This window comes from Etheostoma cragini, chromosome 3 (genome assembly GCF_013103735.1).
Source record: "Etheostoma cragini isolate CJK2018 chromosome 3, CSU_Ecrag_1.0, whole genome shotgun sequence".
Taxonomy (NCBI): Eukaryota; Metazoa; Chordata; class Actinopteri; order Perciformes; family Percidae; genus Etheostoma; species Etheostoma cragini.
Genome location: NC_048409.1, coordinates 4,526,990 through 4,550,461, shown reverse-complemented (window position 1 = coordinate 4,550,461; position 23,472 = coordinate 4,526,990). Strand labels below are relative to the sequence as shown.

General features: G+C 42.2%; 1 protein-coding gene and 1 long non-coding RNA gene across 2 annotated transcripts in view; one reads left to right on the top strand and one right to left on the bottom strand.

The window, feature by feature from the left end:
* frem2b (FRAS1 related extracellular matrix 2b) overlaps positions 1-23,472 on the top strand; it is a 61,682-nt gene that overhangs the window by 29,177 nt on the left and 9,033 nt on the right. Inside the window, exons 3-16 of the mRNA XM_034866153.1 lie at positions 1,067-1,213; positions 7,342-7,572; positions 9,808-9,933; positions 10,318-10,569; positions 18,291-18,440; positions 19,277-19,486; positions 19,596-19,793; positions 19,903-20,067; positions 20,682-20,864; positions 20,939-21,069; positions 21,163-21,318; positions 21,574-21,877; positions 22,052-22,183; positions 22,856-23,187. Of these exons, the coding sequence (XP_034722044.1) occupies positions 1,067-1,213; positions 7,342-7,572; positions 9,808-9,933; positions 10,318-10,569; positions 18,291-18,440; positions 19,277-19,486; positions 19,596-19,793; positions 19,903-20,067; positions 20,682-20,864; positions 20,939-21,069; positions 21,163-21,318; positions 21,574-21,877; positions 22,052-22,183; positions 22,856-23,187 (2,717 nt within the window). The remainder of the gene's footprint in view (positions 1-1,066; positions 1,214-7,341; positions 7,573-9,807; positions 9,934-10,317; positions 10,570-18,290; positions 18,441-19,276; positions 19,487-19,595; positions 19,794-19,902; positions 20,068-20,681; positions 20,865-20,938; positions 21,070-21,162; positions 21,319-21,573; positions 21,878-22,051; positions 22,184-22,855; positions 23,188-23,472) is intronic.
* The window catches only part of LOC117941632, a 29,077-nt gene that overhangs the window by 287 nt on the left and 5,318 nt on the right, over positions 1-23,472 (bottom strand). Inside the window, exon 3 of the long non-coding RNA XR_004655937.1 lies at positions 11,158-11,162. This is a non-coding gene — a long non-coding RNA (uncharacterized LOC117941632). The remainder of the gene's footprint in view (positions 1-11,157; positions 11,163-23,472) is intronic.

Here is a 23,472-nt window from a genome sequence, read left to right as displayed (position 1 = left end):
GGATTTGTGTGCCCCCTTTTTTTTGTGTGTCCCGCTGACTTTGTCCCAGTTAAGGCTGATGTCGGGATATTGAGTCACAATTTTACTCTTCAAGGAAATATGTACACTATTAGACCAAAGGAAATAGTCCAGAGGACATTTTACATGCACACACACACACACACACACACACACACACACACACACGTAAATTGATGCACCCTCACACATAATAAAACACCCAGGGTGAATGTGTATGGGTCGCACTGTGCCCATCGAGGAAGGAAATGGACACAGCGGAGCGGTCAGCTGGACCTAACCGATTTACTGAGCATAACCACAAGGGTGGGGCGGGATAACAACAGCGACACTCTGAAACCTCGGAACAATGGGCCTGCACCCTCCCGGCACTCTCACTTTTATCCCGCCACTTTCAGAACTGCCAGATGCTTAGTGGCTCAGTCATGTGTAGCAGCAGGCAGCAGCTCTCACTGTGCAGTCCGGTGGATGCATGCAGATTTCGGAGAATTAGTGGATAATTATGTGGACTGCCACTCAGCGCTCTAGAAATGTAAATTAAAGTGGGCTGTGATTTCTGTAGGAGTCAGCTTGAGTACATCTCTGCAACATATGTGTTTGATGCCCCTGTTATGTGGCTCTGCTTTGAGACTTTATGGTCAAACGGTAGCAGCAATGCCCTCCAGGACTGTAGACTCGACCTTTCAATCCAACTTCAAAAGGGCGAGGATAAAATGACCCAGTTCGGACAGAAAACAGTACCCTTTTGTCCTAATTAGGAATGACGTAATTAGACTGTACAAACTCTATACAGTTTGCTTAAGGGCTGCACACCCCTCATACCTCCCACTGAGTGCTGGCTCTGAGTCATAAAGTCCTAAAGGTTAACAAGAAATTATTCCAAAGGGTGTTGAAAATTCCTGTGCCACCCCAGAAACAAATAACCATTGTCATTTTCAATACATGTTTTGGATTATTGATTTTCAGTGAGGCTATTTGAATTTTCCTCGCTAATTTCTAAGGAGCCATTTCAAGTTTCTTTAACTTTATCAACTGTTTTTGTTTGCAGGAGGCAACAAACTAAAGAACCAGCAGTTCCGTCTGAACTGGGCTTGGATCTCCTTGGAGAAGCAACACTACGTGGTGGACGAGGAGGTCAAGTTCCTGGAGGTGGTGCTGAAACGGCGAGGCTACCTTGGGGAGACCTCCTTCATTAGTAAGCATCCACCGTCATTCATTTAATCAAGTCACTTGTAGTAATAATTCCATCGAGGGTGACATGTAATATCATTGCCAGACCCAATCTGCAGAGTTTTTGACAGCTTCCAGCGGTGATCCAGAATGAAAATCAGCAGAATTGCTTGAGCTGAAGATGTGTTTACATTATGAATAGTATTTATTTTCTTTAGCTACGGAAAATGTACAGAAAATTATCATTGGCGGACTCTTCATTCATTCATTTGTATTTTATCTTAAGTTAAATGTGGATCTTTATCTTGATCTGAGTCTAGATCTACACCAACAACAAATATAACAATGACAAAACAAATAAATGTAATTTGAAATATAAAACATATTACATGGATACTAAGACCAGATTTCTTATATAATATATACATACATTTTTGTGTTTCAGTGACATACTGGACATATTCCTCCACACCATATTGTCACTTAATGCTTTGCTCAGCGACTTATTTACACCAACTTTGAGTGAACGTGTTGACAGGTAGCCTGATAGCTAACACTCAAACTCAAAATGAAAAACAGACACTCCTTGACAGAAGATATTGATTCCCTTCAAGCTGTTTGTGTTTTGTCTTTGTTATTGTTTGAACACCTACTATCAGTTTTACTTTTAGACAAGCTCCCACCGCCCACACAGTGCACAGCCTTGCACCCTTTTATATATTTTAGGACAAGTCTCAGGGCTCCTGCACCCTGCCTGCGTGGCGTGTCCGTTTTTATTTCGGCTCCCATGTTAACAGGTTATAGCTTGCACACCGCCTCCGTTACACACATGTCTCAAGCATGTTGGAAGCATTCACAGGCAAAATAGAATAAGAAAAGATGTTAAGATGTTAAGGCATTCTGACACAAATACATTTATCAGAATGAGATTATGATGTTTGAAAGAATCTAGGTTATGACATAAATGCCGACATAAATCAATTTTCCAATACTGCACCTGTCAACACAGCACAAAATATTTCAATACTGCAGACGTTGTCTTTGCTGTTATCAAATCAGTATACTGTATATCTTTATGTTTATCATGAAGTATACTACTGCTTGAGTGCAGTAAATGTCCACAACTCTCTCCCTGTATGTCATTTAATCAATGGGAAACATACATGGGTACAGACAAGGCTAGCAGCAGTCGGACACGTTTCTGGTATGCGAAGACAAAGAAAACGCCATCCAGCCATCACGCAACTGACACGCAACAGAAACAACACGTGCACGCCACGCAGGCAGTGTACAGGAGGCCTATATGGTCGTGGTCTATATCCTCGACGTTTCACTTCTGGGACTGCTCCGGTGCCACAGAAAATGTCGACGTTTATTTGTTGTTGTGTATTTTCCGTTTTTTCTGCTTCTGGAAATCTCTTTAGTACTGTGGTTAACTGGGAAGCGGGGGGTCGCTGGTTCAAGTCCCCATACGGACTAAAGTACGGATTGTAGACTGGTAGCTGGAGAGGTGCCAGTTCACCTCCTGGGCACTGTCAAGGTGCTCTTGAGCAAAGCACCGAACCCCCCTCAACCGCTCGGAGCACCTGTTCAGCATTCGCATGCCCCCCCCACTTTGACATCTCTCCATTAGTGCATGTAAAGGACCTGAGCATGTGTGTTTAGATCAGGCCTGTGTGTAGTGTGTAATTACAACAGTGTGAAAATTGTAATTTCCCCATAGGGGAGCAGCAAAGAGTATAAATTCAATATGATGATTCTGATTGGTTTAAGATTGGTTTTAGAAATGCCAATAAACTACAATAAAGCACGTTTTCCTCCCAACCCCCGAATACTATGTGGAGTAGCCCAGACCCTCCTTCGGCGCCATATGGAGGAGGGCCAGACTACACAAGTCTAGACCTTTTGCCTGTCTCCTCTGGTCAATATTTACGTTCCAATCACACAATAGCACAGAACAATCCCTCAAGGACCGCATGCGCACAGAAGAGAGGTCACCCAAAGTTGTTGGCCATTAAAAACACCATTCCAAATGTTAGTTCTTGGACTTTTACTGGCCGGAACTAAACAGACAATATCTGTTAAGACTGTTTAAAAATACAAGCTGCTGTAAGCATTTATGAGTGGCACCATTGGCCTTTCTTAGTGCCGCCATTTATCCTGTACATAAATATGAGGTGTGATTGTAATGAGCTGATGTTAAAGGCCAAAACCCACGGAAACGTTGGCTCTACCGTCGACTTTATATCTTTATGCCCCAGGGCGCCAGACTAACTAACGGGATATGCAATATGCAAATGTGTCTGACCTTCATTGTGCCTCACACTGCACAGTATAGGTATATGTACAATCTCTGCCACTTAAAATAAAAATAAACATCTCAAGGCAGATCATCACGTACTCTACAGATATGCCGGCAGATAGAGTCAATAATAATCCACAGTGAGAAGTAAGTAACTGCAATAACAAGAAAACCCTCAATGTGTTGTTTTTGTTCGTACAAGAACAGAAGAAACTGAAAAAATAACCCCACAGTGATCTTTCTGCAAATTAATAACTAAATAGTATATCTTGTATAAGGAGCTTGATGAAGAAGCAATCACATAATTGTCCTTTGTTTTGATTTGCTGCAGCATCGCTGCTGTTTTATTAATGGCCGCATTATAAATTAAAGTAGCGGTACATTGAACCTTGGATGCACTTTGTGTTGAGTGCCCAGAGAAAATATGCCTTGCATTTTCATAACATCCAACATTAGTGTTGTGTGCTTTTAAGTCCAAACCATAGCTGTTCAGAGGGCCGTTTTCTTATGATTGAGGCAGCATGAAGGAGAATGATAATGGATGAGGGAGGGGGATGTACCTCTCCATGCCGGTGATGGAAAGCACACAAAAGAAGCTGCAATTTAAATTGGTTTTACAGCGCCCTCAAAGGATACCAATAGCAATAAACCTTCTCTTTTTAAATGCACAATCGGTGAAAGCTTATAGGTTGTCCATTTCTCATTACACTAAGTGAGTACATGTTCAAACGTTGATTCTTCGACTATACACCACTCTCTTTTTTCCCCCCTTCTGTCAGTCTTATTAAATGGCTTTTGGAAATATAGTTTTTCCAATTTCTTGCCAAGAAAGACGTTTGCAGACCTAATTTAAAGATTGAACTGAAAAAAGTTTTTGGTGTGTTATTCAATTTATTTTTTCTTGTATTTTACCTGCAAAAAACGTTGTTGTACACATGGTATGTCACTTGTTTGGGACGTAACATGAGTATGAGTACTCAGTGACATATGAGTATGTTTGAATCTTTAATAATTCCTTTTGGTTTCAGTGAGAAACATGTTACCTACAAAGGAATGAATCTGGACAGATTATTTTTTTCATACATGCTTCAAAACATCTCTGTAGCATTCCCCCTGCAGGTACACAACTAAAAACAGATATACTGTTACCAGGGGCGCCGATTTAGGTTTTCCACCGTGGGAGCTTACGGGCCCACACCCTTTACAAAAAAAAGTCTTCATTTGCATTTCGGAACCTTAGGAAATGGACAGCGTCCGACACAAACACGTATGCCTATTAACTCAGTAATAAAGCTGTAAAGTAGGCTTTACTCAGGACTCAGGACAGCGCCACTTCTCACAAATACAGATAGGATTGGAGATGAAAAGTTTATCTGACACGTAACCCGATCCGCTTTGTAGGAAATTAAGAATCAATGGAGCAGGGGACTGACAGCGACGTAATCAATCACACTATGACAGACGCTCCACTTAGCACTAACTGCAAGGTTTAATCTTAAATGAATGTGGTCTACTGGCAGTCTGGCACACGTGGGTGCTCAGCTGGTGCTCGAGCCCCGGAGCACTCACGGAAAATACTAAGCACCCATGAAAAATACTGAGCACCCACGTGAGCCGGACTGCCAGTAGATTTAAGCGTCTCACCGACGGTAAAACAAAACAGCAGCGTTCATTACTTTCTCACAGTAGTTATTTGGATTTTCCCTCGTTTTTTCTGCTGCTTTAAAGACAGGAGAGGAAAAGTAGCAGACTATTTTATTGAAGCAGCATAAACAGGCCACCTGAGAAGTCTGACACCCATATGCCTCAGCGGTGGGATGCGATAGTGACTGATCCTAGGCCAGTACCTTCTCATGAGGACTGGAGATATCTCCTCTTGCCCAGCCCTGCCTGAGTGAACACTGATCAGAGGAGCCCACTGGTGGTTCACTGGTCAATGCGCACAGTGCAGGTGTCACCAGTTTGGAGCCTACAGCGAGCCCACCTGCCGCGAAGCCTCCCAGTGAGTGAGTGATCTGGGCCATCCAATCCAGGCATTGCTCACGAAGTTAAGAGCAAATCATACCTTTCCTCTCCTATCTAGTCTTTGAAGACTGCTGATTTTTCAAGCTCCATTGAGCTTGGCCATTTCATCTCAGCACATATGTGCAGGGGCCTTCTCCTTCTGTCTGTACTTGCATATCAAAGCCCACCTTTTTTATATTCAAAGAGAAGAATGGTAATTTTCCTAAAAGCCCAAACTCCTGCATTTCTCAGTCTGTGGTCTTTTGAAGATCTTATGATCTGACGATAATTCAGTTTTTCATCTTCTCTTTCTTCCTTCCTGGGTTTTTTCTTCTTGTTATGGTGCTCCTACTCGTGCTTCATTTATTTAGTATGTCCTACGTTTATGGAAGCCTAAAGCATTGCCTTGGGGTATGCAGCCGTGTCCTTTCTGTTGACTGCCAGACCTCTGCTGCTTGTTGTGTGTCCAGTTAGGAAAGACAATGAAGAGGCTCTGTGACATTTCACAGGCTCCAATGCTCCTGCTCGACAGGAAGCCTGCCATTGTCACAGCTATAGAGACTGTAGCCCCATCAAACAGCTCGCATGCCGAAGGTCAGGCAACGCATGCCAGCCTCCAATCCACAGTTGCAACATAACTAGGCGGACATAAGGGTTAATTGGCTTTATTCCAACCATGGCCATTTGAAACACTGGGGGTTGGAAAGTGCAGCCAGAAGATGGGCAGATATTGTCCTAGTGTTAGACCAACTGGGATGTGACTTTTTCCTGGTTCTAGAGGCGATGAAAAACAGGAGTTTGATTGCATCTTTTTAATTTTAATTGATGTCTGTTTAACAATGACCCTTCATAGTCACACGTCAAGATTCACAGAGTGCACATAGTTTCAAGAAAGGTGCTTTATATGTGAAAAATTAACAACATGAAATCATGACTTTACTTAACCCTCATGTTCTCCTTGGGTCAAATTGACCCGTTTTTCTATATTCATTTTTTGTCAATCTTTTTAACTAACCAATTATAATAACCCATAATTACATGATTGATTCCAACACTTTTTGGCAAGTACAAATCTATATTTTCATTTTGGCGCGTCCTATTCAATTTTATAGTATTTGAATAACAAATTGAAGTGCTTTTGAAATAGTATTGAGTAAAAGTAGACATATTCCAGTATGTGATTATCCATCAACATACATTCCTTTAATTTTAGTCTAAATAATTCCTAATTCTGCTTTTCTAACTCAAACATTAAGTATAATTTCCTATAAATGAGGTTCATTGACCGTTAATTCAAAAAATAACTGTAAAACTAAAGTCAATAAGTTAGTGTTATGTAGTGTTAAACGTCAAAGAACTGACAAACATTGAAAAAAAGCATCAAAAGTGTTGAAAAAAGGAACAAAAACAGAAGAAAAAGTTAAAAACATTGATTTAAAGCGTCAACAAAAGTGTTGGTTTGCAATTTTGACGGGAAGACAACACAAGGGTTAAACAGACGCACCCACTTTCTTAAGTCAGGTGGCGTGTTATCTGTACACATGTTCAGCTACGTCTACGCTGTATACGGCAGTTGTAAACAAAAGAGTATAAGAGGATACATTGCAGTATAACATGCAGAAAAAGCGTGTATGAATCTTGATAACATGCCAATAATGGCATACGAATTGGGGTGACATAAATACGCCATTTCATGAGCATTTCTGAAAATGTATATTAATGGTTATACTAAAACCTGACCAAGGTGATACATTCTCTGATATGCCTGATGTTTGGTATTTTCACAGGTTCAGCAGAAGTTACCGAATTTTTATTATAACTACTTTTTTCTTCATGTCCTTTCTAAGGTATAGGCACAAAGGATGGCACTGCAGAAAAGGACAAAGATTTCCAGGGGAAATCACAGAAGCAGGTGCAGTTCAACCCGGGCCAGACCAAGGCCACCTGGAAGGTCCGGATCTTGTCAGATAGCGAGTATGAAGTGTCCGAGACCTTCCAGATTGTTCTTTCTGAACCGGTGATGGCAGCCCTGGAATTCCCACAGTTGGCCACTGTGGAGATCCTAGACCCCGACGATGGTCAGTAATGACAGGTTTACATTCATTTATCTTGCTTAGAATGTTGATTGTGTTTAGTTTTAGTGAGATTAATTAAGTTCCTTCTTAAAAACAACAAATATTGGCAAAGTACCTTGCTTTTTGCATTTTGGGTTTTTTAGTGCCTATAATGCAACACACTCGGGGTCAAAATACAATAGAATTTGACAACAGAACATTTTCCAGCTATGTGAAATTTTGTTTATTGTTTGATGTTTGGTGTCTTAAATCATTGTGACATTATTTTACACACATGTTCAGCCATCATACAGAAAGAATTCCAGAAAGAAATCCATAGTAGAAAGGGATGAAGATGTCAGTTATATTTTGAGTAGGGGGCCGCAGCCTCAATGGCCGGCACACCCATGATTTACTAGTTGGCCTATAACACATGGGTGTGCTTTCTCGGTACATTGGAACATGACAAATCTCCAAAGACAGAGAAATGCACTTTAGGGAAAGTATAAACCAATACAAAGTCATTAAAATAGGCTACATCTTAAGTAATGGCCTGCATATCTTATGGAATGCACTGAATTTTAAATGTGTTTCTGCAAAGTGCACTTTTTTCTGTGTACCTAAAGGTGAATCATCTCATCTCAGCATCATCATCTCATCAGTAATCATGTTCTGGTTAATGCTTCTGTCTAGCTTCTGAGGGCATATTTTAAATACAAAATACATTTACATGAAGACTGAATGCTGAGAGAACTAACAACATCCTGAACCCAACCTTAATAATGGAAACAGCTCCATAATGAGTAAAAAGCAAGCCATGTTTATGGGCAGTATTTTTCTTTCCACAAGTGTAGATAAACAAGGTGAAAAGGATATATGGAGATAACCAAGCTGACCGCTCTTGCATCTGAAATGAGCTCCGCAAGAACAGATGAGCGGCGGAAACAGCTTGACTGTGATAGAGCCGAGTTACTTTAGAGAAGTATAAATATGGATAATGCTCTTCCTTATCCCATAGGGCTTCATTGGGTGAAAGGAAAGGATTTGCTGTCAACAATGTATGCTTATAATCAAGTTTAGTTGGAACATTGTTGCCCAAATCGCCAGTCTCTGGAGGGCAATCAACAAAACTGGCAGGTAGCGTTCTGCGAGATGTGAATTTGTATTTGACAGTCTTCCTGAAGCCATATGTCCATTATCATATATTATACTGTTTACGGTTTCACAAGTTTGAAAGATTTCGGCCTCGCAAGGTCAAATGAACTCTGAAGGCTCATACAAAAATGTATTTCTTTTTATTGTTTTCACTGAGAGCGGAATAATAGAATAGCCTAGGGGCTGCCACCATGAAACTGTGAAAAATAAATGATTTCACACCAGACAGGCTAAAGTGGCTCAGACTGAAATGAGCTTAGCATTTGAATCAAGAAGTGAAGAGTGGCTACATCCTCCTGGTCCTCAGGGGAGAAAAGGACAGGTCAACACTGTCTGAATGTGGGTGACTATGATGCTCACTGAGAGGCAGACAAAGCCTCCATCTGAGCTCGGTGGATTTCAGGGCTGAAAATGTTGAAAGCTCATTACCTTTCGGGTTGTCATATGCAGCTCAGAAAAGGAAGGAGACAAAGAGATGGAGAGCTGCCAGTAAAACTGTTGAGTGAAAAAACTAATTGTTTAACATGTCTCTGCTTGAAAACCGAATTAACACACCTTTTAATTCTAGCCAATTCATGTTGGCAACTAGACTTCCTATATTAAAGTGTGTGAGACGCTGATTTGTACACAGGGAATCCATACTCTTTTCCTAAACCGCATAAAATGACAGATAACATCATCTACGTCTCTCTGTGTTTTTCTGTGTATCGCTGTAAGCCGACTGGGTTGGAATATGTGCTGCTGATGAATAAACAGTAGATGGGGTTTGATTAAACGTGATGGAAGCACCATCAGATGAGCTGTAATGAGAGCTTGTCATTGGTCCCAGTGTGTAAGCTGCAACGCCCGCAAGCATGTGTATTAAAGGATATTATTGCAAATACTGTCACATATGCTTTAATGCTTTTTCCTCAACTCTGATCATTCAGTTAAATTCCCTTGACATTCAATTTATCACATTCAATATGCCAAAACACCGATAATACACAAACGATTTCCTCGTACCAAAAGCCAGATAAGATTATATGAAGGTAATTTACTCCAATAATATTAAAGCATATGTCAAAGTAATGATCTAATGTGGTTGATTTGTCTCATATACAGAGTCAACAGTGTTCATACCCTCAGCTGCATATAACATAGAAGAGGACATTGGGGAGCTGCTTGTCCCGGTGCACAGGAGAGGAGATGCCAGTCAGGAGCTCATGGTCGTCTGCTACACTCAGCAAGGTAACACAAGAACTATGCCTTGGAGTTGTGGACATAGGATCTTATAAAGTAACATTAAAAGCATGGTTTTAATTAGCATAGCCCACGTTATTAGTGTTATACAAAGTAATTTAGTTTTTTTCATATCAACACTGTCCAAACTGCTCCAAATTCCAAACACCAAGTTCTTTGGGTACCCGCTAGGTGTGAAGTAGATCAGATAAAGGTTGTCGAGGTATTTAAAAGACAACCGGACACACCGACGCACGTTGTTCATGAAAATAATTTTTCGGGGGAAAGAAAACCATATTCATGTATTGAGTTTTCATATAAAAACACACTGTTATATGACAGAGTCTGGATCATTAACTTTGCTTTCCCTTATCGTGTTTTCTGCCCACTCAGTTTCGGCCACAGGCACGGTCCCCACCACGGTGCTGTCCTACTCTGATTACATCTCCAGGCCTGAGGACCACCGCAGCATCCTGCGCTTTGACAAGGGAGAGGTGGAGAAATCCTGCCGGGTTGTGATCATTGACGACTCCCTGTATGAAGACGAGGAAAGCTTCAATGTCACCCTCAGCATGCCCATGGGGGGCCGTCTGGGCTCAGAGTTCCCTGCAGCTAGAATCACAATCATTCCTGACATGGAAGACGGTAAGATGACATTTCACTGATCATAAGTATAAAATGGATTACAATATGGTGTCAACTAGTCTGTGCAGGAATCACTTTGTGGCATTTAGAGACGTGAGGTTTTTCCATTCTGATTAAAGCCTCAAGAAAAGGCAGCGTGAATGTCTTTTTTCAGATTTAGTGTGAGGTGTTACCGTATGTGTGTGTATGTTATGACTGGTAGCTCAAATGCCTGAAGATTAGTTTTGAAAAAGTTTGGAAAGTGCCAAATATTTTTTAGAGAAACTCAAAGAGTTTGGGCAGGTAGGCAGACCGATGGCAAATATGTGTATGCATGTGAAATGTGTGTTTCCTCGTATTTCCTTTCCTCCATGTGCGTTTGTGCTTGTCTGACAATGCCTCGGAGAGCAAGCTATTTGAGTGCGCGAGCCCCCTTCCTGGAGGCGAAGCCTTTATCTCGTATCTGCAGGCTCAGACTGGAGGGCTGATAGTCTCCCATATCTTCTTGACGCCTCTTTGTTCCCCAACACCTGACGGCCATTCCTTAGTTCCCTATCGCTTTGACGATCTCCCGAAGCACTGCAGTCTGTGATCGCAGCCGGGCAACACTAGAGCTAAAAAAAAATAAAAAGCCATGATTGCTTTTTTTTCTTTAATCAAAACCATTTCAAGCTACATTATTGGAGGGAAGATGCAATATTGAATTCAGCATTCAGTTAGAATATCATGACCATTTGGGAAATGAGTAATGTAATTGAAGGAAGTTAGCTTCTCCAACTGCTTCAATTACTCAGAATTAAAGTCTTCCGGCAGGGGAAAAAATGTGTAAAATAATATCCGTGTTTGAGCCCAGTATAGAGATGATCCAGTTAGCTAATGACCTACGTCCATTCTGTAACAAAGGTTGTGTGTGGTCCTGCTGTTGGCAACTGGTGAAACAATCACATTCATTATTGAGAACCTCCATTGCTTGAGCAAGGCAGACATATTCAGTGCTGCATTCCCCCCCTAAGAAATGTATTCAGACATCTGATCATATCATAGCCATAAGGATTTGACTCATGTGTCCATGAACCTGTGCTGAGGATGTCTTCGAGGCTACTGCAGCAGCAGTTTCTAGCCCCTGTAACAGGTAATTCTCCTCTTATATTCCCGTGAGATTCGAAGCAAACACACTTCAAGTGAATTTCACCGGCTTGAGGAGGACTGAGGTTACGTGGCTGGAATGTTTTTTCTGTCTGTAGCAGTGTTCGCCCGGTGTAACCCGAGAGTGAGTACAGGGCCCTCTGACCTCCGCTCCTCCTCAGTATTGACTCTACACTGCCAAGGCAGCCGCTGAGACACTGGGTTTTTAATAGGATGTACAACAGTCGGTCCTTCCGGCATTTAGTCTCTTACCGCCGCAGTTATTACATGTCCAATTATGGATGTCTCTAACTCTAACGGTGTCATGCATGTCAAGTCAAGCATGTCTTTACAACTGCCAGAGAGCTCATTGTTCGGAGAAGAACTGTTTTACTATGACCGTCTGACTCTGTCACATACGGTTGCTTGTTATTTAAAGTTAGGATAAAGGTCCCGGTTGTTTGAGAAACAGGGAGGCTGACAAATAAAGCATATACATATTAGGAAGTACTAGATACGATCAACCATACTACAATCAGATTGCTTTAGAAGAAGTCTCGGAAAAACAAGGTTAAAGGGTTAATGGTTTGAGAAACTACTCCTTTAGTGGGGCACGGTTTTCTGTTACTTATACATAGCATGTTCAGGTTCATGCATTGCTGCTTTTTTATAGTGTTGGAAGGCAAACTCTTTTTTTTATGATTGCCTCTGGTCCGTAGAGTCAGCCAGTGAGTAACTGTTACAAACAATGACTTGCCTGAGTAATCACATTTTTGGAGCTTGGAAAGTCAATTCATTATAAAATACACTAAGAAACGTTGATTTCCAAGGAGACTTCCTGACAGGCATTTGCCTACATGATATCTCGTCAGTATTATTATCACACAGAAAGAGGAGACAAGAAGGCTTATGGGATTAACTTGACTTAGACTGACAACCAACGTCAGCAGTCCATACGTTATTCCTGCTTTATCTGCAATCATGTTACCTGTGCCTCTGGCTTTGTCAGGGCGGCTGAGTGACTAAATCAACATCTTCTTATGCAGATCAGCTGTCAGAAAGAAGCAAAGTCACAAGGGTGCCCACTGCCTCGTACAGCATGATCTGCCAAGGCCAGACCACAGCCCCCTTTTTTTGGAAACATTCATTGGGTGTTGTTTTTGTCAAATTGGGATTCTCACTGCTGTCAAGACTTTCAGTGACGTTGAGACACACAATGCCTCGAGCTATTGCCCGACAGCTTGGTTCTTTATTATAATGACAAGAGGACCTGACGTCAGTTTGACCGGCTGAACTCACACACAAACACAAAGCGGCATGAGGTGTTTAGGGTGCCTGCATCCACTGAATAATTATAACATGAAGGGGGGGGGGGGGGGGGGGGGGGGGGGGGGGGGGGACCAATCTCCTGTCTGGAAGAGTAGAATGGCAGCAGGAGATTCAGTAGCTATCCTGGCTTGGTATTGAATGTACTGTAAGTACATACATACTCCAGGTTCCTTTCCTAACTCCACTATATATGGAAAGGGAGGCGAATGGGGGCATCACATCCTTCTTTGTCATCCTTCTTTCAGCAGTAGTGGGTGTACATGGGAGGAAGGAGTCGGTGGCTGGCCGAGCACCTGGGCCTGCCTGCCTTAGGTCTATGCTGGGGCTCCCCAGGAGGGCCTTCAGCAGCTACACCGCACTGTGGGCTCAAATAGCTTAACACACAACTGATATCAGCAAAAAAGCATGTCAGCAAAATGTCTCCTTTCCAAGCCAGCAAACCAGAGTAGCACAATATGTTGAAATAAGCCACAGGGCACCAATGGATGCACTGCCTACTCCCTGCGAGGTGCAAACACACACCTTGTGTGGCCACCTACGTAGGCACGAGCACGTGCAAGAAACCACACAAGTGCAGTAGGAGGCGCAGCCCGTTTTGTCTGCCAAATGTCTGATGTTATCGTTACAAGTTATGGGAATCTATATTGAGAATGTTTATAGCTATTACAACTTAATTAGTTGAACTTTGCTGCAGTAATAATCAGGTTTTGTAAAAAAAAAAAAAAAAATGTGCCATGGAAGAGAAGGAATATTCTGTCCAAACAAACCATTCTTTTCAATAATTAGCACACCTTCACCCGCAGAGAGATAGAGAGAGACAGAGAGAGAGAGTCATTTTAATTACCTTAGTTTGAAATGAAAACCACCAGGCTCTAACATGGCAGAGGAATCGTTATTTCTGCCTCTGATGGAACTTAGTTGGCAACTGATCTCAGAAAGTAAGTGTAACCAAACTGAGAAAATCCCACTGGGTGGTCTTCAGACTTTTCCCATTTTACATATTTATTCAGAAACTAACCGTTTAATAATACTAAATTGAGTTAATTTTTTCTTTATGTGCCCCCATAATTGAGTAGTGGAATTCTTTGTCAGTTGAATTCTTTGTTCAGTTGTTTTGAATTTAAATGCATGTTCAATTCTAAATGCCTTATGTTAATTCTTAGAACTGCAGTCATTAAATCAGTGATCTTCAATCACTGCTTACCGCATTGTCAGCATTTTGTGGAAAGTTCAGTCAAGAAAGCCATTTACAATTAAAATAATCAGTTGAAAATGTCAATTTTGAACTAATCCACATACGAAAATAAAAACAAGTACTTCATCACATTGATGTAAAATTCCTTTAAATCAAAAGCCCTTTTGGTAATTGATTAATAACATGTCCATCAATACTATAATATAAGCAGATATTTAAGGGATAAAGTTACCTTGGCATAAATTATATATTAGACTTTTTGGAGATGACAGTCATCTCATGGTACACAGTGTGTTTGTGTGTGCTACACTGAGAATGCAAACAAAGAAACAAGTTGTCAGGCATATATAGGTAATATAAAGTTACAATATTTGCCCGCAGTCACAGAGATTGATGCAGGTTCAGTTCCCAACAGCTGTGCCTCCAACAAACACAATTATCAGGGTACACTGGTGTGACGGTCGGGAGGGATCATTAGATTCGTTCACCGGTGATCTCCGCCCGTTGCATGCTGGGTAGATTTGTGTCCGACTTGATCCCGACTTACTGACGTCATGCACACGTAGGCAACGACAACCTCACTCGATCAAGTTGCAGAAATGTAGAATTAGAATTACTTGCACTAAAACGCACTTTGTTCATATATAGTTTTCTATTCATTTTAGCCATGTTTTACTGTCTCTATTAGATGTTTTAATGTTTGGTGTGTTGCATGTTATGTGGTGTTCTACAAAGTTTTAAGGATGTCCGGCCTCTTAGACTGTAAACCTAGTTTACCCACGGGTACCAATAAAGTAACCTGAGACCTGAGAGGAATCAAGTAAAAAAGAGAAACAGAAGCAAGGAACTCAAGATAACAAGTAAGGACACAACAGGACTGGTGAACAGAATCAAAATACCTTGGCTGACTTGGTCAATAAAAATATAAAACGGACTATGGTGATTAGTGGGAAACTATGTATGCAAAAGGATATATTATTATGTTGCAAATTAAGATATCCAAACATAGCCTAATAGCCTTTCACACTCTTGTTTCTGTCTTCTTCTCAACACCATACACACACTGACACCTCCAACTAATGCAAAATAGATATATGATATAGATATACTATGGTGCTGCTACTGAAAATGGGTTTCTAGCAAGCTTATTGCTAAATTTGACACTTTTTACAAGAGGGACATGAGTCATGCTGCCCTGTTTTCCGCATTAAAAGGTAAATCTTCTGGCATCTTGGCACTTAAGACTGTAAAGTTTGCAAGCTGTCCAAGCATTCTACAGTATGCACGGACAGCTGCTATCCTCAGCATACCTGCTGTTTTTTCCAGCGGCAGACCATCTGCACTTAAACGTCCACACCTTTACAGTTTCCACGTTGGGCTACCATGGGCTCGGAGAAACTTGTCTTTTCTTGCAAAGATAATTGCTGTTTGATATCAACTGTGCTTCCGTGATAATGTCTTGGCGGTTGGGACTGTAAGACATGAGAATGCTTGTACTGCAGGTCTTCACTCGTGTATTTATGGTCTTGTGTCAGTTGCCTGTAAATTTCCCTCTGGTTCTGAAGGTATGATTAGGAGCTGTTTTAAAGATGGGCGGGTTTCGTGCGTGTGCAGTATATCCTGGATGAGGATAAAATAAGGGGGAACCTGCAAACCCTGTCATTATGTCTCACCTGGATTTCCATTCATTCTGATATAAACAGATGTCCAAAGTACTTAAGCAGAAAGTTGCTGACTTTAATCAACAGCTTTAAGACACTCAATCCTCCTTTGAAAATGTAAACTATTCTCACAGCTGTCGACGGTTAACATTGTTGATTATTCTGTATTTAACACGGAGACTTTTTATGCTTTTGCACACAGTGCAGAGGAGCATTTGCCAGGGCTCACTTGAATCTCACTATTAGAGAAGCCACTTAGCGCTGTGGGGATGTCATGCAAGTTCAAGTAGAATCAAACAGTCAGTGGGAGTGTAACAGTCCCCGTCGGGATGCCTGTGTCTCCTTGTGCCTTTTATTTTCACACATATGCAACAGCATAGGGGGGCTTTTCCCTTTATCATAGTGGCAGTGGATGGACATGAAAGAGGGAGAGAGATGGTGGGACGACACGCAGCAAAGGGCCGCAAGCCGGAGTTGAACCTGGGCCGCTGCAGGACTTAGCCAACACGGGTCAAACGCTATTACTGGGTGAGCTAGGGGCCGCCCCAGTTTGACTTTCTTGTTCAGGCATATTGCACAACAAATTGTCCGACATAACATATCTAAGGTGCTCTAATTTCTGACTTCCTGTTGGTTTTGTATTTTTAATTTCTAAGACAAAAAAGTGAGTGATTAAGCTACTCACTGACAGTCCTAACAAGTCATGTATTAACTACACAAAATCTAATCTTATAAATCAGTTAAATTAGTTGTTTTTTTCGGAAGAATTTGATTGATTGAGTGATTACACCTTGCGTACGTACAAAAAAGCTAGCTCTAAATCTGGATCATCTCCATTTCCATTCAAGTAACCCTAGATGGACTGTGTGGTGTGGGAGGCTGCTGCTAGCTGGGCTGATGGTGCCCAGGAGCCAGGGGTTTACCTTTCAGTTAATGGGCCGTAGCTCTTTGAAGGTCACTATTTGTCTACTTCACAAACCTTATCTGATTATTGGACTAGTACAACAGGGTCTGAGTTCCTGGCTGCCGTCCTCCGGCTAGTAGATCTGATTACTCCTGTTGGGGAACCTCTGTGCAGGCAGCCAAAACCATCTTTGTTTGGTTTCTCTGTGGGGAGAAATTCTGGCAGCTGCAAGCCTCTTGATGCAGCACTCAGTGTCCCGGCTGTGCTCTCAGGACAGATTAAAGCGTAAAAGTTTTTTGCTTGCTCTTAGGGGGGATAGTACTTGAACCCCAGAGGTGGCTCCTCTGAAAACCACAAAGGCTTTGCCTAAAAAGACCTTTCAGAACACGTCTTATCTTGTTAATATAGAGCTGTTACGAGGCAGACTGCAACAAAATATAGAATATCATCTGAGACTCAGATTACTTGCAATAATGACCTTTTTCTTGATCATTAATTGTGCCTGTCAGCGCTGTTGACACTGAATCCCTTAATTTTTTCCTGCTCTTGTAGTTTGGTTTCATTAGATAACATTATCATCACGCAGTTACAACAGTATGCATTTGTTTTTCTTCCCAGCAGTTATTGCTCAGTTCCACATCCCCACCCTCCTTTTTGCCGCACACTGTGTAATAAGAGGCAGCTAAGTATCATTTTGTGGGTGCAGAGTTCCATTGTCATGGAAACCACAACTCTGCCCATTGCCATAGTCATTCACTTAATTTATTCATTATTTGGTCACAGTTGTTTCAAAAGCACAAGGTTTTAGCTGCTCAGCCGTGGCTTTTTGCATTAGTTATCATAACGATGCATTTGGACAATTATGAGAATGTATCCATTTTGTAACTAAAAACGACTTCTCTTTTCGAAATGGTTTTGGCTGCTCAAGTTAATTCTGGCTCTCATGGACTATGACTCCCTGCGGTTAAAGTCACTGAATTGTCTCTTTGTGATGGCAGTTACAGAGTATACAGAAGTCCCTTAAGCAAGCGTTTCACGAGCAGCATGACATGAGAGAAAATAGACTCCGAAAGGGTTAAATAGAAAAATAGTGGGTGATTTTGCATTGGAATCTCAGCTTATAGAAATACTAATTGCAGTCAGGCAGGCCTGGGCTGGCACACACCGAGCTCTACATCCCCCAGACCTCCTGTCAGGCCTCCTGTCTGCCTCCCAGACCACCAATACGCTCACCCAGAACCAAACCAGGAAACTAAGCTCTGCCTTCAGGTTGATTTTCATCTTTTAAGAGTCAATGAATCAATACAGATGTAGAAATGTAGAAAAAAGTGTTCTTTAAGTGTTACAATTACAGTGTTGTCAACATTCTGGTGTTTGCGATGGAAACATTTTCTCTCAATTTCTCCTGTAATCAGAGGTCATCTCACCGGTTATTGTGAACCAGCTAAAAGATGATGATGGATTACATCCTCCCATGCGCTTTTTTCCCCCACATATCCTTCACTCCTTGCTTTGTTGTTCCACCCAGCTCCCGTCTTCTACTTTGGCAACACTGACCACCACGTGGATGAGAGTGATGGCTTCGTGGAGGTGCAGGTATGGAGGACGGGGACCGATCTTTCCAAAGGTGGAACCGTCACAGTGCGATCCAGAAAGACAGATCCCGTCTCGGCTGAGGGTACGTGTCCATGCGAGGCGTCTTTCTCTGACAGCTTTGGCTAGTTAGCGCTTAGAGAAGTGTAAACCACAGGAAACAATAGACTTAAGTCATCACCCTGTCAGTTTTTGTTTTCCTGAGCTCAAGAGTCCACAGGTGATGTTAAAGCTTGAAATGTTAGGTGGTGTAACCGGGGAATGTAAACATTGTTTAAGGTTAGGGATAGAGACGTCAAGGCATTTTCTGTTGGACTTATTTCTTCTAGACATCTGATACATACAACCGGTGGCTATATCTCCTCCAGCCTTGCTCTATTATCTTCAGCCCCCAGGCAGTCTTCTCCCTCTTGTACAGATTCTTAGCATCTCTGCCCTTGCCCCCTGGTAACTGTAGCAATAACTATCATCTAATCATATGCAGAGTAGTGGAAGTGCAAGCCCATTCTTATGCACATAACTGGGTCAGAAGTACATGAGAAAAGCCTGCGGGCAAAGGGTGAGCTCTCAATACCAAAGACTCTTCAGAGAATGGCAAATGAATAACCTGTTTGCGCTTGGGGAGATATCCAATTTTTTTGCGGTTCTCCTTTAATCACGCAATAAATTTAGCATTTATGTTCATGTTCATGGCTATCAACCATAAGAGATAGATAGATAGAACGCGTCAATTTGTCAGCACACATGGTTTAGACTTTCATCTTGCTCGCTGTCTGACATTCACAAATGAATTATGAAGTAACATGAGAACTGCTGTCGAAATGAGATCAAGTGCTGTAGTCCATTTGTATTGAATCCACTATATCCCAATAGCACCATGTTCTTTGAAACATTCCTGACCTATATTGTGCTGTGGAGCAGCTGGTGTGGATTACGTTGGGATCAGTCGGAATCTGGACTTTGCACCGGGGGTCACCATGCAGACGTTTCGTGTGACCATCCTGGATGACCTGGGCCAGCCGGTGCTGGAGGGGCCAGAGAAGTTTGAACTGGTACTCCGGATGCCCATGAATGGGATCCTCGGGGAGCCGAGCAAGACTACCATCCTCATCAATGACTCCGTTTCAGACTGTGAGTAAAAAATCTTGGCTGTAATCAAAATTCATTCAAACGGGTACACTTAATGATTCAAGATGTTTACACTGTATTATTATATTGGGTTTAATTATGTTCTTCTAAGTGCCAAAGGTGCAATTCCGTGATGCTGTGTATGTGGGCGATGAGAACGCCGGGCAGATCTCAGCTACTGTATATCGTAGTGGAGATATCAGCTACAAGTCCACAGTACGCTGTTACAGTCGGCAGGGGACAGCCCAGGTCATGATGGACTTCAATGAAAGGCCCAACACAGATGGTTCTACCATCACCTTCTTACCAGGTTCTGTAGTAAAACCTAGCACACGTCCCTTTGCATGGGTTTTGTTGTCTTTACTTGTCCAATTCAATTACAAGGACATGTCCCCCAATATCTTTTTTCCTTTTCTCAGGAGAGATTGAAAAGCCTTGTGTACTGGTACTAGTTGATGACACAGAACATGAGGAAGAAGAAGAGCTCCGTCTTGTGTTGGGAAACCCCAAGAGTGAGTCTCCTTTTGGAGCATCTATTGGAAGGCAGAATGAAACGCTCATCAAGATAAAAGACAATGCAGACAGTGAGTAATGCTTTGTTTTGCGGTCATAAGTTGTCCCTTGCAATAGTTCTGTTTAAATGCCCCCATGTGCAGAATCCTTACATGAGTTTAAAGCCTACTCACACCCACACAGCTGATTTCTGTTATCCCGGCTGATTAGATCTGCTCAGGTTGAAGGTGGGCCTGGAGCTCAGATGGGAATTTTTTAGGTCACAAATCTTTTCGACCAATAAAAATGACAAAGCTGTCATTCGTCCTGTCCTTACAGATGCAAAAAAGCTAACAGGAGACTCAGGAAGATGTCAATTAATCAGCCTATAGACACTAACACAACCATGGGAATCAGCCAGATTAACTGAAACATATTTTTTGGGTGTTCAGGGCTTTTAAAATGATCCCAATGGTGTACATTTAGTTTGCAAAAAGAAATAAAAAGAATAAAAATTTGATATTTTGTTTGGTCTGTGCGTTGCTTTTTCCAAAGATCCTCCATAGTGTCTTTTATGACATCCCCCCATAAATGGCAAATACTAAAAGTTGCACACAAGGGGGCTTTTACAGTGTTTTGTGGTTTGCTGTAATGTTAGAGTTACAGTTTAACAGCATGATTGAAACTATTTGTCACAATTTCCCAGAGGCGATTATTAGATTTGGAGAGGCCAAATTCAGTGTGAACGAACCGAAAACCAGCGGCCAGGTGTCGGTGGTGAAGATCCCAGTGCTGCGTGTTGGAGACACCTCCAAGGTCTCTGTTGTCCGAGTTCACACCAAGGACGGATCTGCCACCTCTGGGGAGGACTACCATCCCATATCTGAGGGTAAATAACACTATCACTTTTCTCAGAAGAGGATTTTATTTGAAATATTGATCAGAAATCTCACTTCTCTGCAGAAATTGTTTTCAATGAGGGTGACACAGAGCACTATGTGCATGTGGAGATTTTATACGACAGTGTCAGAGAAATGAGGGAGGCGTTCACTGTGCACCTGAAGCCTGATGAAAACATGGTGGCAGAGACAAAGGTGAAAATAACATCAAATAACATGTAATTTGACGATTGCCAATTACAATCTCCGTGAACATCCTCCTAATTGCCCTTGATTGTCAATCCACAGATGAGCAAAGCCATAATCTACATCGAGGAGACCAACAGCATGGCGGATGTCACCTTCCCCTCGGTGCCCATAGTGGTGTCTCTGCTGCACTACGATGACATCGACAGGACTGCCAACTCTCTCCCTGTTGCCGGATACCCTGTCATCTGTGTCACTGTATGTTTCAAGTGATAGTCCAATAAATACTTAGTAGCATGCTTTCAGCAAATGTCATTTACTCTGCCAATGATTCATTAAGCAAGACTTTCTTGTCAGTGCAGCTTTACAGGTAAATACTGTTAAAGAGGTAGTGTTTGCTGACGTGCCCACTTTGCTTAATTATCAGCTACTGTTAGATATCATCAAGTGTAATGCAGTAATTTTCTGGGCGCATTTCACTCACAAGCACAATTTCTTCTCTCTCTTCTCCAGGCCTGTAACCCCAAGTACCCAGACTATGACAAAACAGGCTCCATCTGTGTAAGCGAGAATATCAACAACACTCTGACTCGTTACCGATGGCTCGTCAGCGCCCCCACCGGCCCCGATGGCGTCACTAGCCCAATGAGGGAAGTCGACTTTAATACCTTCTTCACCTCCTCCAAGCTCATTACTCTGGATTCAGTCTACTTTCAGGCTGGCTCTAGGGTCCAGTGTGCCGCCAGGGGCGTGAACACTAATGGGGATGAGGGTCTGGAGCTCAGTAGCCCTATAGTGTCCATCAGCATGGACGAGGGTGAGTGCCTCTCACTCTCTAGCTTGAAGTGTTTATTCTCTCTCATGGAAAAGGCAATAAGTTGCTGCTGGCTGCATTTTGCTTTTCCGAATTGAAACATGAAAGAATCTTCTGTGGAGGATAGTTAGGGGGAACAAAACGTTTGATGTTTGTTTGTGTACGGCGTGGTTGCAGGAATGTGCCAGCCTCGTGTTGCAGGCACAGTGGGGGCTGAGCCCTTCTCTGCCAAGCTGCGCTACACTGGAACAGAAGACACAGATCACCCCAACCTCATCAAACTAACCGTCACCATGCCCCACATTGATGGTGAGAACAGCAGATTAAATGTCCAGAATTGTTGTCATCAGTGGAAATATCCCTTGGACGAAGGTTGTTGGTTTAAAACCCCTCTCGAGCAGGGACGAGAAAGTCTTAGTCTCGTATGTTATTCATTAACAAACATCTTTTACAATTTACAGTAGTCATTATCAAATATTCATAAAGAATGAAGCCACTTTTCAAAACTCTTCATCACACAGTCACCATAACCCCCATGTATCTTGGCCAATTAAACTAAATCTGTATCTAAAACAGTTAAGCTCACCTCCAAAACTCACTTAAGCCAACACTTTACACCTGTCTCAAAATAAGCCCGTTGGACCAAAACACTGGCAACACCTCTCACTCAGAAAGCAAACGCTGTAACACACTGACTGAATGATTTTTCACTTAAATCCATACTTCATTAAAGAATAAGAAAATACCTTTTTGCTTTATTGACTGTAGTACATGGAACAAGGTTCATAGGGTTCATAGATTTTGGGAAATGTGGTCACTGAATGCATTTTGCGTAAAAGCAACAAAAAAGTTGTCACAGTTTGGTCCACATAGACTTTGGTTTCGCTGAAAGGCTAGAGTTTTGAAAATGTTACTTCAGATTTGACCATTCCATGTTAGCAATTGAACTGATCTTCCTGCCATATGTGTTTCCTCCCTCAGGTATGTTGCCTGTAGTGTCCACCCGAGCCCTGTCCAACTTCGAGCTCACGCTGAGCCCCGACGGCACCCGTGTTGGCAACCATCGTTGCTCCAATTTGTTGGACTACACCGAGGTCAAGACTCGCAACGGCTTCCTCACTGAAGCCACCAAAAATCCGGAAGTGATCGGTGAGGCAGCCTCTTACCAATACAGCACTTCCCTCAGGGGATCCAGTACACTACGGTTCTACAGAAATCTCAACTTGGAGGCGTGTTTATGGGAATTTACCAGCTACTACGACATGTCTGAGCTGCTCAGTGACTGTGGAGGCACCATCGGGACTGATGGGCAGGTAAGCACCCCCACCTTTGAGCTTTAGCTCACCTCTGACCCCTTTTGTCGTCTCTAGACGTGAGGAGCAACGAGTTCAGTAAAGCAGCAGACTACCTTGAGAATAGGAATGTAGACTCAGAAGTTTCTGGTCTTTTCCGGCCCCATTTTCTTTTCAAAATCCACCTGGATTTTCAATCCCAATCAATCATTTACAGGCATATTAAAACCCTGCTTCTGCCTACTTGGTGTTGCTTTAAAGATCCTAAAGTAAACACACGCCTGTGGAGTTATCTATTATTGTCTG